Here is a 13,795-nt window from a genome sequence, read left to right as displayed (position 1 = left end):
TGTTATGGACGTGAGTCAACTAGCTTAGAAGCATATAACTCTACTTGAACCCAGCTAAAGGTGAGAAGAACCTACTCGATCTCCTTATGCCTTTGCTTTCACCCAAAAAGCATGGACAGTGTTGCCTCCTTTCCCCGTGATTAACTCCCTATACAAATTTATGTTCTAAATCCCTTCAGCCAGGGGTTTATTCTTGCCCCCTTCTACAGGTAACTGGCACAGCAGAGCACTAGCCTGCAGCTCCTATGTCTGGGCATTCAGAGGTTAATCACAGCTTGGGGGAGAGATGCTGGCACCGTTTGTTAAAATGTAGAAATCTGAATCTCACAGAAATATCACACCAGAAAATAACCACACTTCTTCTAAAAAAAATTAAACCCTTTTTATTTGTATATTTATTTTTATATATAAAAGAAATACAAAAAAAAGAACACAAACAAAATGCTGATTATGGCAATTCTGTTTTGTCAGCCCCCTCTGCCTCAGCTGCTGCCTCAGATCCACCGGGAGTGAGCAAAGTCCTCCGGTTGTAATGTCCTTTTATGATTCCAGAGTTATTGTTCTCATTAAGGATTTGCTTCTGTTTTTGCCTGTTAAGAGACTGTACAAGTCCTAATACAACAGCTGCTAATGAATACTGTCCAGTCAGTTTTCTTGGTTGTAAGATTAAAGGATTTGGTTGAACTCTTCCTAGAAGAAAATATGTTTTGATTTTTCCTTCCTGTTCACTGATACCTTTGACATAAATCTCTCCTCGGTAGTCGAAGGCAAATCCCCGGTCCTTCAGGATCAGATACGTTTCTTCAGGCACTTGTATTTTGTCACTAACACCTGTGCTGTCCATTCGACTTGCTAAATTAACTGTTTTGCCCCAGATATCATATTGGGGTTTCTTAGCACCGATAACTCCCGCTACGACAGAGCCATGACTAATCCCTATTTAAAACAAAAAGAAAAGGAAAAAAAAGTTGAGAAGAGCTGGCCAGTTAGACAAGAATGGCTGAAAACTGTGTTTGCACTCAAGAACCAGATGAAGCCTGGTTTAGATATACTTATCTCTAAGCTTAAGGAAGAGGTGTGTATACAAAGAAAGTAAGGAAAAAAGGCCAAAAAAGCTAGAAAACATGAAAAGTGATATCCACAGAGTTATTTTACAGGACGTCCGACACAGTGGAACCACAGTACTTACATATCATCTGTATTCTGCACACTATTGCCAAGGCTCCTGCAAACTGATTCTTAAGTAGTAGGAAAGATCTCTCTGGAAGGATCTTTCTGGGGCTACATTTGTCGAAGGCAACCTTGTTAGTGCTATACAGCTAAGAAATTACATTCTTATGTTCCATGGAGTGAAAATATTAAAGTATTACACAAAGTTATTGAAAGACTGTATGTTGTAAGATTGTAAGATTCAAGGCAAGTAATAATATAGAAGATACTATTTTTTTTCTACAGTGTTTTAAGAATACATTAGTGATAGTGAAAGGCATATCTTTGGGAAGAGGATTTTAGTTTTTAATTTAAAAAAATTATTTTTTTAAATTGGTGTTTGAAATGGTTTCCAAATACTGTTGCATTTATGCTCTATGAAATCCTTGCAAGTGACCCATGCTTACTAAGGGTGGATGAATGTTCCCTGAGAAATCTTGGGAACTGGAAGTTTTCTGTTCAAAACTGTTAGGAAGTGTAGATCACACATAGTGGTGCTGTGACCCTCCTCCTGTGACTGATGAATATACTTCAGCTTTTTTATGGCAGGGTTGTCTGTAAGGGACATGCTGCTTCTGGGTGTTTTTTGGTTTTGGCCAGTGATCCAGTCAGCATGAGAAGCCATCACATTTGCTCCTGCCTCATGCCATATATTCAGGCCATCTTTTCATGTCCCATCCTACTAGTGATGCAGGATATCCCATCCAGCACAACAGCTTCCCCATCACAGCAATTGAGAGCTGCTGCCACTGGGAAAGGTCAGGTCAGAACTGGAATTCAATTTTTGTCCAAAACCAAAGTACCGCACACAGGGTTTAGGCTAAGCTACTATTGCTCCTTTACTGAAGAAAAATCTAAGACAGGGAGGTTAATTAGAGACTGTGCAAGCCAGTATCAGTCCTGGGGTTAGGTCTGGGGTGCCCAGGTCACTTTTTGTGTTATACCTATAGGCTCTTAGCTACAATTCTTAAAGACAGTAGTTTAATTGTGTATTCACATTTCCCTAAACCTTAGAGCTTCTGCAGTCTGCAAATCAGGGCCCATATTCTGCAAACAGTGTATTTCTTATTTCTAAATTTGCCTGGGATGAAGTAACTTTGAAAAAAAGGGAGTCTTTAAAATTACATGTCCTTGCAATGCTCCTGGCATGCACTTACAAAGTTGGATCACACACACACACACAGAATAACAGGTTGGAAGGGACCTCAGGGATCATCTAGACCTTGCAGATAAAACCCCATTTTAATTCTCATGTTTGAACTATGCTTACCAATACGGAGTTCAAAGTTGTTAAATGAATGCTTGTTGATCTCCTGTATGCTTTCATTCAGAGCTATGGAGAAGTCAGCCAGAGCACACAAATGCCCCCATTTGTCTTCACATTGCTGAGGAGTAAGTTATAAACCGATATCTTAGAAAAGTTTTGCATTTGCCCAACTCCCACCCATACCCACCAAGTGCCAAGTATCTGAATTTGGGATTTGTAAGAACAGTCTCAACATACTACATCCAAGAGAGGTAGGGTATTATTAATGGTAATGCTTCCCATTTACATTACAACACTTCTACACCTGGGTACAGACAAGCTTAGCATGAAGTACCGAAGAAAGTAATTTTCTGTCAGTAATTTGCCAGGCAATCATGGGAATTAATGAGGCGTGTGAAATCTATCTAAGGTTGAGAAAGAAAGTATAGAGAGGATTGAGATAGCCAAGGTGTAAGGGACGAAAACTAGTGGGAACTAGGGATGATCCAGGTAATGAAGAAGAAGAGCGAAAGAAGTGAAAGACATAATTCTCCTTTGCTGAAACTGTCACCTTAGGAAAAGCACCAATTCCAGTGTTCTCGGGGATGGAATAGTGGCAGGAACAACAGGGCAAGTCAGGCAACCTGGGACTGGTTAAGTGGGAGAGAAAAGGCTATTCTGTAGCTCATTAAGCTAAGCCTCTGCTTAGAGCAGTCAAGTCACTCCCTGCTCCATCCCCTCTTTTCCATTCCTACATGGCAGTTGATATACACATGGGGACCAGGACCAACAGAGCAGATGGTGGGATAGGGACTCTCAAGGGAGGAGAGGGAACTCCTTAATTGTTTCTCTGAGTAGAGAGTGGAATAAGGAACAGCCATGGTTTTAGCCCAATAATGGCATGATGTTGTGTCATCTATTCTGAAGCCAGGTAATTCTTTCATCAAATAAATTTCCAATCCATAGGAATGAAGCACTACAAGCCCTGCCCCGGGTCATGCAGTCCAGCCCTTTGCAATTTTCATCATCCTCAGTGTTTAATACTGAATATAAGCATCTCCCTGGCATCGCCCTGTTCTGTTCACACCATGCTTGGTCCTTGCCCTCAGTCTCATTCAACCCACAGCATGCCAACCTCCCTTGGCAGCCCTCACCTCTTAGATGCTGACAAGGTGAGAGTCATGTATGTATGAAGATAAGTATAAATAAATACTTAACATACCTAAATACATAAAAATTCCATTAGGCTATTATAATTCAAGAAAAAGGATGAGTTAATCAGTCTTGGAAATGCGGTAAAGATTTTCTCCCTTTGAATTTTTACCCACATCAAGAGTCAGAAGAAGTGGTTAGGAGCTGTGTAGCTATAACCATCTACCTCCGTGATGTTCAGTCCTTCTTTGCTCATCTCCATACAGAAGCATTTTGAGTTGGAACAAACAAAAATCTCATGCATGTCTAGTTTTGTGGATTTCTAGCTGCCAGCATCACTTGTTACTCTGTAGGTGGGAAACGCTCAGCTAGTTACACTCCACATGTTTTATAATGTATGCGAAAAAAACAACGGACATTTTCTAGTTTATAAAGCTCATACTAATCCAGCTTCTGCTTTCCTGGCAGTTGCAATCGACGTGGGCAGATCGGATTCCCGTGCTGTGGTTGCTCTGGGGCAGCACACCCTTTTTTGTGGTGCTTTTCCTTGGGGAGAGGCACCAGTTGCCAAGCAAGACAGATTTCAGCAACAGCCACCTTCTCACTGGATGTATTTTAGAACCTCATCTAATTCCTTTGGAGACCCCATTTTCAGGCATATGCTTGGGTGTAATTATGAATGGGTTTCTCTCATCTGACTTATCTGAGGTTTTTGGCTGTGACTGTGCATGTGCCCTCTGTGGTTCATTTTTTCCCTCAGCTTGGTTTGTGCTCTGCAAGCGAGGGTAGCGTGCAGACTTCTGGCTTTGTGATGTTCTTCAGTTGAACTTACGGGTCTGCTTTCTTTCTGATGTGTAGTTTATTGTGCTGGCTGTAGATATACAGCTACATCATCACAAAAATGTATAAATGAAGCCTTACACTTGCATAAGTATGCTGTCAGTTAATGGATCTGCTCACTTCATAGATTATTGGAGGCTGTTAGCCAGGTTCCAGCCTGAGTTACAGTGATAACTTTAGAGTATGTCCGAAGATATAGATAGAGCTGCTCTAGATTCACATCAGTGTGACTGACAGGAGATTCTTTTTTTCTCTCCTCTAAACCTAATTTTGAGTAAAGAATCCATATGGTTCTTGTTCGGAGCACAAGGTGGCATTTCAATTCATCAGGAAGTGCAACTGTTGTCTACCAGAAGCCCAAAATGTCTATTTTCATTTAGCAAACACAGCTCTACGAACATCAGAAAGATAACATTAATATTCTCTAATATGAATGTTCAGACAGATCAAAAGCTTTGCTTCTTAAAGAAAACTATTCTCTCACCTGTTTTTCTGGTGATAATCCTGACACGGCCATGTATGTGCTGCCAATCGTTTTAATTTTTTCAATATCTTGAAATCTCTCTTCACCTAGTAACTAATACATATGTAAAAAACCACAGTTACTTCTGTAATTCTTTATGCAAAATGCTTCCACAGATATCAAAATCAATCATTACACTCATGGTGTCTTCCAGTTGGTCATGGTGTACAGTCTGTTCTGGGGCACACTGAGCTGAGACACTTTGCAACATCATCCGCTCGCAGAGTGCATTCAAGCTAAATTCCGCTGTGCTCTGTACAGCTGTTTGGTAAATCGCATAATGGATGATACAAGGCATACATATTCCAGCCTAACTTAAATGAAGGTGAGTCCTGCATTTCCAGAGGTATAATCACTGAAGATTAGTGAAGATAAACTCTCTGCATATTTGTGTGTGAATATAAGACAGCTTGATCACTAAAATTGTTCCTAAATTTATTTTGGAGGAACTCAGTTTACATATTAAGTGCTGCTACAGCAACATTTCAGGTGATGAGACCAGTGTTAAAGGGAATTCAGTCCACTTAAAATAACCATTTTAACCGTATTACAAAGTCAATGGATGAAGGTAGATGCCTCCAAAGAACTGCTATGAGAGATCATGCCCTCCTGTATCCCATACTTCTCTCTACTTACATTCAGACCTAACAGTGGTTATTCATTCTACACTTTTGTTATGTATTTTCCCCTTCTACAAAAAATACAGAGAACCAATGGGAAGTGGTAAACACCTATATCCTTTTTGAGATAGCTATAGTTGCTAGGTATGCACAAAGATCTTGTCATATTGAGAATCTGCAAGAGGAAGAATAAATCTAGTCTAGTGACTAATGCACTGAGTGGTGTGGGAGTGACAGTTTCGTTCCTATTCCAAGTCCATAATCACAGTTTAACTTAGGACTTTGCATGAAACAGAAGGCAGAGCCTTACATCCCTGGAGACAGGAAAGTAGAGTCCAGGTTGTGAACTCTATCAATGAAAATAGAGCTTTATGTGGGATATGGGCACATATCACCTCATCATAGGCTTTAAAAATGTGTATTGCTCATGTTAATACTGAAATAGCCTGAGAAACTTCATGATAAGCAGTATGGTATCTAATAAAATTAAGTATCGATGTGGATAGGCAGTCCTGGAAGAAAAAAAATACAGTTCACAGAGACAAGGAATTTCAAACTTTCAGTTCTAAAGGCTCAACTTAGCTGGGTTTTAAATTAAACAAATTCTTGCTGTGGTGAAGTAAAAATTTAATGAAGCATTTCCCCCTTCTTTTATACACTGTCATGCATTCTTTTTCCATCTTGTGGGTTTGAGTTTCCTGTCAATTAAAAACTAAAGGGATTATTTCATTCAAAGGGGGAAACATACCAAAGGCATAACATGAAATATCCCCTGCCATTGAACTAACCACAGTGTACGTCAGCCAGAGCGCCGGGGTCTTGGAAGCTTTGCTGTTCGTGTACAGATATCACGCCATCTGTCTCTAATGGGAGGCTGCACAGCACTGTGCTCAGGGAACACAAAGCCATATGGTTAATGGCTCCCTTCCAAGTCAGGAAAGTCCAAAAACTTGACCTGCTTCTTGTTTTTCTTCAAACTGCCAGAAAACCCATTATCTACGTTTCCCTCCTACAAGGGCAGCTCTTCCAACTGCTCTCTTAAAGAAAAAGATCGTATCTTGTAGCTTTGCTTTTGTGAGCAGTCTGAGAGCACCAGGTGTGTGGGCAAGAGGGAAAAATGGTCTTGGTTAAAACAGCCTATATTTTAATTTCCAGATGGTTGCTGGAAGCAACAACAAACAGCACAGTAATTTAAAATGTATGATAAATATCTAAAATTACTCTCTTTAAGAAAGAACGAACCTCATGGCTGTGAGGTAGTTTAGAAGAAATAATCTCAAGTTATCTTTTTTCTTCTCATTCATTACTGCTTCCAGATCTCTGTTTTTTCCTGCTTTATTCTGTCTGTTAGATAGCTCCTTCCCTCTTCAAATACAGGTTTATTTACCAATTCCTTTCTTCACAGTATGACAGGATGATGGGTTTTGATACTGGGGAAAGATATTCCAACTCGGTCCTAAATCAGCTGCTATTTGTTACAACATTTTAAATAGGCTTGCTAATTTACCAAGGTAGTCCAGGGAACATTTTCAAACACTAGAATGTGGTTGGTATCTGAAATGCAACTAATGGCTCGATGCCGCAATTCATGTACAAGCCGAGGTTATGTGGAGGTCAGACCCTGGGATATACACACGCAATGAAACATGTACAAAGTAGTACAAAAGAGAATGTTCCAGGACATGGCACACAATTTCAAAGTAATCAGTGAAGTCTGAAAGCAGGATCCTGTGTCCTGCTGAAACCTCTATTTGTGGCAACATAATATATTAAAATCTGTTGTAATAAACACCGTGTAAATCACTACAGGATAAAGAAAATGGGGGAGGAAAAGAGCCTATGAACTAGAAAGCTCTTATTAAAGCACAAATCCCGACTGTAACATCACTAAGATACATAAATGAAAGATTAAAAGGCTAGAAAGAATATTACACTTTAAAAAAATTCCTTCAAGACTCATAATCTTCAGGAGAAATGTTCCAATATTATTTTTTTCAGTGTAACATCTCTAAGAATGGGAGTTTAGCCCTGTATGTGTCTTAAGATTACAGACATAAAAAATGGGTAATTATAAAAGTAGATTTGCAATGTTCATATTTGTTTTTTGATGTATGAACTGTTCCTGTCAGCACCTTTGAGCTTGGGTACAAAATAGGAAATTATATATAACTGTATTCTGTAATGATGCTACATGTTAAATTAAAAAAAAAGATACTTTTTTCAGTCCAGAAACCAACACCTTCCATTCTGCCTCAGTCAACAGGAAGCCTGGATAATTTGGAAATCAACAGGTTTGTGAGCCATCAGGGGGGAAAAAAAAAAAAGAAAACCCTGACTAAAGGCTGTGCTTTGAGAAGAGTCAATCACATATTCCCCAGGACCGACTTTTGGGTCTGGTTCCCCCGGCTCCCTAAGAAAGACCCAGTCACAACCTGACTCCTCTGTGGGCTCCTACCCCATGTGGTTGTTGGTGCTAGGTTCTGTTCTGCCATTCACTATTTCTTGTTTGACTGGCTTTGACTGTCTAACATAGTTCCATTATCTGGAAAACAAAATAACAGATCTGGATTGTAAGCCTTCTATTTTGCAGTAACAAAGAAACTCCTCTAAAAAGAAGAAATAAATAACCCAAATCTCTTTCTTGTGCATGTGTCACACTTTCCAAACCAGGTCAATTTGTAATTTTACCACTGCTTTCATTCAGAAACATCTTCCTGGCCCTATAGACAGATCACCCCTACTATGACTATCTATGTATGGAGAGGAGAGGACTCACAGTGTAGAATCTGATTTGAGATTAGGAACTCAGTTCAGTTGTCTAATCATGGGTGTCTGGTATCACCTAGAGCATGCTTCCCTGAAAATCCTCCAATGACTTGTTCCAGAACAGCATGAGTTTTCTGACAGTGCAATATGGGACTTGACAGTCCCATGTGGGTGTCTCAAATCACCTAGGATATCTTAAATTGCACCAGGTACCAATGTCATACACTCCTGTGCTAAGACTTCTACGTTCAGGTATCTCTACAGAGGTATTCACATGATGCTGAGGAGAAAAGTTTTCCCATGGCTAACAGATCTGTGCTGCTTTTAGGCTGCACATCTGCATTTTGCTTCCAAGGCTGTATTGAGACATCAGACAATCCTGGCAAGAGACATCATGAAAAACAAGACATCATGTGACATCATGTAGTGTCAGTCAACATGTTACATGGAAACATTGCTGGCCCTGAAATATCGTACCTGAAATGGCTTCTGGTTCCTTTTCCATGGGTAGGACTACTCACTTCAGTTGCTCTGTCTGGCATATCACCTTTCAGATTGCTTAGACTGAACAAACTAATGGCATGACCGTGCTGGAAGTTGGTTAGCAGCCAGCAGGGGATCACGTAATTTCATTTACTACCCGTACCAAGAACATATCTGTTATTCAACTAAACATGTCTGGGACATAATATAGTCCCTAATTAGGTTCTTTATTAATTACAGAGCAGGTGTTAGGGGCCTGAATGTAATATTGTGTTAGGGCTTTTGATGAAAACCTTGTCTTCAGTAATCGTCACAGCAGCAATGGAATTTTGTTGTGAAGATTACATGAATGTGCATGACAAAATATCTTAAATTAATTCATAGCAATAGGCTTTGCATTAAGTTTGAGCTGTAATAATTTCAATCAGATCTGGAAAGAAAAACAAAACTATTAATCAAGAAGCATGCTGACAGCTGCGCAAGATCTCAGACATAAGAATCAGGTATTTATACCTACAGGGAAAGGAGTACAGGAGCTCAGCATGTTACAGAGCTCTTCTCATAGCAGAGTAGTTTTGTTTTCTACTAAAATGCACAGGGATGAAACCCCTGTGAATTTTTCTATTTCCCACTAGTAATTTTAGGATCTGACCAATTATATGGATAAACTCTCAATATCATTGGCTCTCAGAGCCTGGTAATCTTAACCTTGGTCTAGTTTTTATGAGCTACCATGCTATGAACATTCCTCATGCAGATGCCCAGGATGAGAAAGGTTGAAGGTGCAGTTAAGACCCTGATCTGGGTTCATATTGAGATTCCGGCATAGGAACAGGTATCTTTGGTTTTTTAAAAAATGCAGGAAAGTCAATTATCCCTTTGTGCCTTTGTGTTCCACTTATGAAATGAAGGTAATATGAGCAAATGGAAAATAAATTCTTTAAAACTTGTGAGAGGCCTTAGCTACTTGCTGCTCAGGATGGAAAAAAAAGAATTTTTTCCCTAATCTCTTTTTCTCAGTTATATGCCTTCCACTTTCATTGTTTCCTCCAGTACCTTCCTCTGAAGCCCTTGGAGATACTTGCTCTTCAAAGCAAAAAACCCAACCCAAACCAAAAACTCTAGGCTAGATCCTCAAAGAGAGATAGGTGTTTAAAGTAGGACTGAGGCAGAACTAACTAAATAAATAAAGAGACACTGATTCTCAAATGTTCATTCAGCTGTGTTCTAAATCCTGGAGAGATTTGAACTCTGCCAATGCTTTAGTTTTCTAGAAAAAAGGTTTTCTGTATGCTTAATCTATGGGCAGAATCCTGGTCCAGATGCAAAAACAAAGTATGTCTTCTTGTCCTCTCTCGAAAACTCAATCTTTTGCATTCTGATAATGCTTTTTGAGTTGAGAGCCAAAGTAGTAAAAGATGTTCTCGTTTTTCAAACCACAAACTAAGTGGAGTTTTTCCCTTCTCTGATTTAGACAATTGCTCCATGGTTACATAGCTCATGTGGGATGTGAGATCCAGATCCAGCTCCTTTTGAGGGAACAAATTCTGTTTTCTTGAACTGCATCTTAATTTTAAGATAACAAGACACTCATTAATCCTCCAGCTGATACTCTACCACAATACAGAAATTAATTAAAAAATTCCTTGGGATAAACAGAGATTAAACAGAACATGATTTCTTGGGCAAGATTTTTTACTGTTTCTCAATAACTTCTTGCTATCCATGTGCCCTCTTCTCTGTTGTCCCGTTTAGTACTAATCTTGCCTTGCTCAGCAGAATTCTGAAAAGGCTATCTTTTTCCCACTTCCTCTTTAAATAACTTCTGCAAAAACAGAGTTATGGACCAACGATACCACCACCACCTCTTCCTTTCCCCTCCCCTTTTCTATCTGGACCATTCCAGTCTGGCACTCAGAGCCAATCTCACTGTTAAGTAGAGAAACCTCAGATTCTGCTTCTACCACTCGGGGAGCTCAGGAGGGCTACACACTCCTGAAAACTGCTTGCAGGAGTTAAAATTCCCCATGTTAGGTAATTTTGGCCTTACTTTTGCACCCTGACTAGATTTAAAGTTTTTTTCAAAGCTCTTCATTGGTCTATCCTTTGTCCCCTTTCTTAACTCCTCTTGGGCTCAATGCAGGACTTGATACCACCTGTCTAAGCTTCCTTACTAACTAGTTGGCAGAGTACGCAGCGCCAAGCATGCACCTTGCTCCTGACTTCCTCTTCACTACATTGGGGATCTGACTTTTCTTCTCCTGTTTATCTTATCCCCTCCTGAATTCCCTTTCTGAAATTAACTGGACAGCATACCTAAATAAATTCTTCCTTTCTATATCCTTTCTATTTTTTTTTAATTTCCCTTCACCTCTGAATTCCTTAGTAAAGCAAGCAGCTGTACTTCATTTGCTTCTGCATAGCATACCTGACCAGAAAAGTCTCCTCAGCTGATATGACACCACCTTTCATTCTCTACCCAGCATTTGATTCTGAGCTGTGTGCTTCACATTTAGCTTGACACTGGTTTACCTTTAACATTCATTGAGTCCATTCAGCCAATGGCTTCAAAAGAATCTGTTTGGATTTAGATCACTACTTTCCACAACTGTTGCAAATATCTTCATCCTTCTTTTGTCTACAGAATTAAGGCATGTTCTACTTCTAGATACACTGGCACAGATTGTGCTTTTATATGCATGTTTATACTCAAGTAACTATTGACTTCAGCCTCTATCTCACTAGGTCATTCAGACCAAAGTTTGGCAAGACTAAGTGCAAATAAAGCAAAATAGACACTTGTAATAGTAATTGGAGTAAAAAACCCAGACAATTATTGGAAGTGGAATAGTTACTAAATTAGATAGTTTAGGATGACATGTTTGGTATTTGGAAACTCATCATTTAAGCGCTGTCAGATTTCCTCTAGTAGCTGGTATTACCTCATCAAAGTCTGCAATTATTTCATTCAGCAAGCGCAGACATTCTACTCCTTGGTTATTCATCTCGGTCTGGGAATAGAAGTCAGCAAATCCAGGAATAGAAGCAAACATCACACCAACAGCATCATAGGACTGAGAGTATAATTCCTAAAAGAACAATGAAGAAAAATCAGTTTAAGTGGTAATATAAGGAAAATAATTTAATTGGCTGCAGTAAATGTAGGTTTCTTATCTTTGCCATGCATAATACCTTAATATCTGAGGTTAGCATTAGTATATTAAGTGTTAGTCAAGTTCAACAGGAGGAGGCTGACAGCTCTTACATTTTTTCATGGATTCTATGCAGGGTTTGCCCTTTCTTTGAAAGCCTGCTCTTTCTGCTTCTGAGGACGGGGGCTACACCAGCAAAACTGAAATAGAATTTTAATTTTTATTTATATGGGGAACCACTTTAAAAAATGAAGGATTCCTTTGCAAGTATGAATACCAGAGAATCAAACACTGTTAGGCAAGTAAAAGGAACCTAATGTTTATTATTTATTGTTGTTTAAGTTTGTCTCAGAAATGTTTTCTGTTGACAATATATTTCTAAATGTGTTGATTAACAGGGATCAGATGGGACCATTTAAAATGTCTAATATGACGTCTTTGTAAAAAGTCCTTTCAGCTACCACATTTTCTAATGGATAATTTATACTTCACACTACTGCAGCTCTTTCCAAGTTTGTTTATTCGCAGGTTTATTCACATCCTAAGGCGACTATGGAGACATTCGGTTGCCTGGCTCTGAGAGAGGTTCCTGCTTTTAGGTTTTGAAAGGAGGGAGAAAAAGAAGTGAGGGTGATAATGGAGTTACTGAGGACAGAAAGCAGCTTAAAAGGGATCGGACACAGGAAGTTATTAAGATAAAGTATGCCCTAGGATAAGCTTCCGCTTATGTTATTCATCTAATTCACTCTGGTACTGAATGACAGATTTATTTATGGATGGGTTCTTGAGATTATATATATGTGAAACCGCAGTCAGTTCTTCTCCGAACACAAAAAAATTTTTAGGAACAAAAGTAATTTCAACTTTTAAAATGCCAAGGACATAGCCCTACCCCACCCCTCCCTCCCTCTCCCGCCCCCCCCCCCCCAGCTATGCTTTTTTACTGCCTGATATAGCACAAGTACCTGCATTGTCTTTTGTGTAATGTTTTTCTAGCTTCCACTTCTGTAGTTTTACCCAATGGCTGATACTTTCATTTATGTTCTGGGACTTCTTTTATGACATTCTGACCTGGAATAGTTGCTTTTCAATGTTCTTGTTAGTGTGCTTTAGGAAATTTTAGTGCTTTGCTGTCATGATGAAAGGACTTACAGCTGGACACCATACACCTGATATGAATACCTCAGGCTCCTCTTCTTTCTTCATCCTGCTTCTCCCTAGAAAAGCATCCTGAACCCCTTCCCTGCACTTATGCTTATAATGTTGCTCCTTATCTAGACTCTAACAATATGTGCTCCAGTAAGTGGGAAAATTCTACTAGTTTTCAAGGACACCACAAGGCTTTGATTGAGAAAAAACATGACTGATTCCCTTCCTGCTCTTACACTTTTTTTCACTGAAGAACATCTGCAGAGTCATTGAAACCATACTCTAAGGACACTCTTATTCCCTTTCATAGGTATAGAAAAAAGTAATAAGTTTGTTCGTGAATGCTTATGGAAGACTAGTCAATATGTGTTAGGAGAAGCATATATACACTCAAGCATACTCTTTCCTCAGATTGTGAAGACAGAAGCCTTCAGCTGCTAAGTTTTTCTATTTTTGGTAAGAAGCATCAAGACAGAAATAATATATCCATGAGAAAATGCTTACAGTACACGTTTGGGAATTCATTTTTTTGAAAGCAGAGAAATTGACTTAATGGCCAGACTTGAACTGCAGGATTGATTGTACTGAAGTCTGGTAGATGTTACATAAATCATCCCCAAGTACAGTCACTCTAGAAATTGCCTTACAAAAAGCA

The 13,795-nt window shown here is 39.3% G+C and overlaps 1 protein-coding gene across 2 annotated transcripts in view; it reads right to left on the bottom strand.

The window, feature by feature from the left end:
* Positions 1-363: 363 nt before the first annotated feature.
* ADCY8 (adenylate cyclase 8) overlaps positions 364-13,795 on the bottom strand; it is a 139,340-nt gene continuing 125,908 nt past the window's right edge. For both annotated transcript variants that reach the window (XM_064442079.1, XM_064442080.1), the window contains 4 exons: positions 11,782-11,928; positions 4,932-5,024; positions 2,480-2,594; positions 364-936 (listed from right to left, as the gene is read on the bottom strand). In XM_064442079.1, the coding sequence (XP_064298149.1) occupies positions 449-936; positions 2,480-2,594; positions 4,932-5,024; positions 11,782-11,928 (843 nt within the window). In that variant the 3' untranslated portion in view covers positions 364-448. The remainder of the gene's footprint in view (positions 937-2,479; positions 2,595-4,931; positions 5,025-11,781; positions 11,929-13,795) is intronic.

Source organism: Phalacrocorax carbo, chromosome 2, assembly GCF_963921805.1.
Source record: "Phalacrocorax carbo chromosome 2, bPhaCar2.1, whole genome shotgun sequence".
NCBI classification, from domain to species: Eukaryota; Metazoa; Chordata; class Aves; order Suliformes; family Phalacrocoracidae; genus Phalacrocorax; species Phalacrocorax carbo.
The sequence above is the reverse complement of the archived record's forward strand: the minus strand, read 5'-3'. Positions and strand labels throughout refer to the sequence as shown.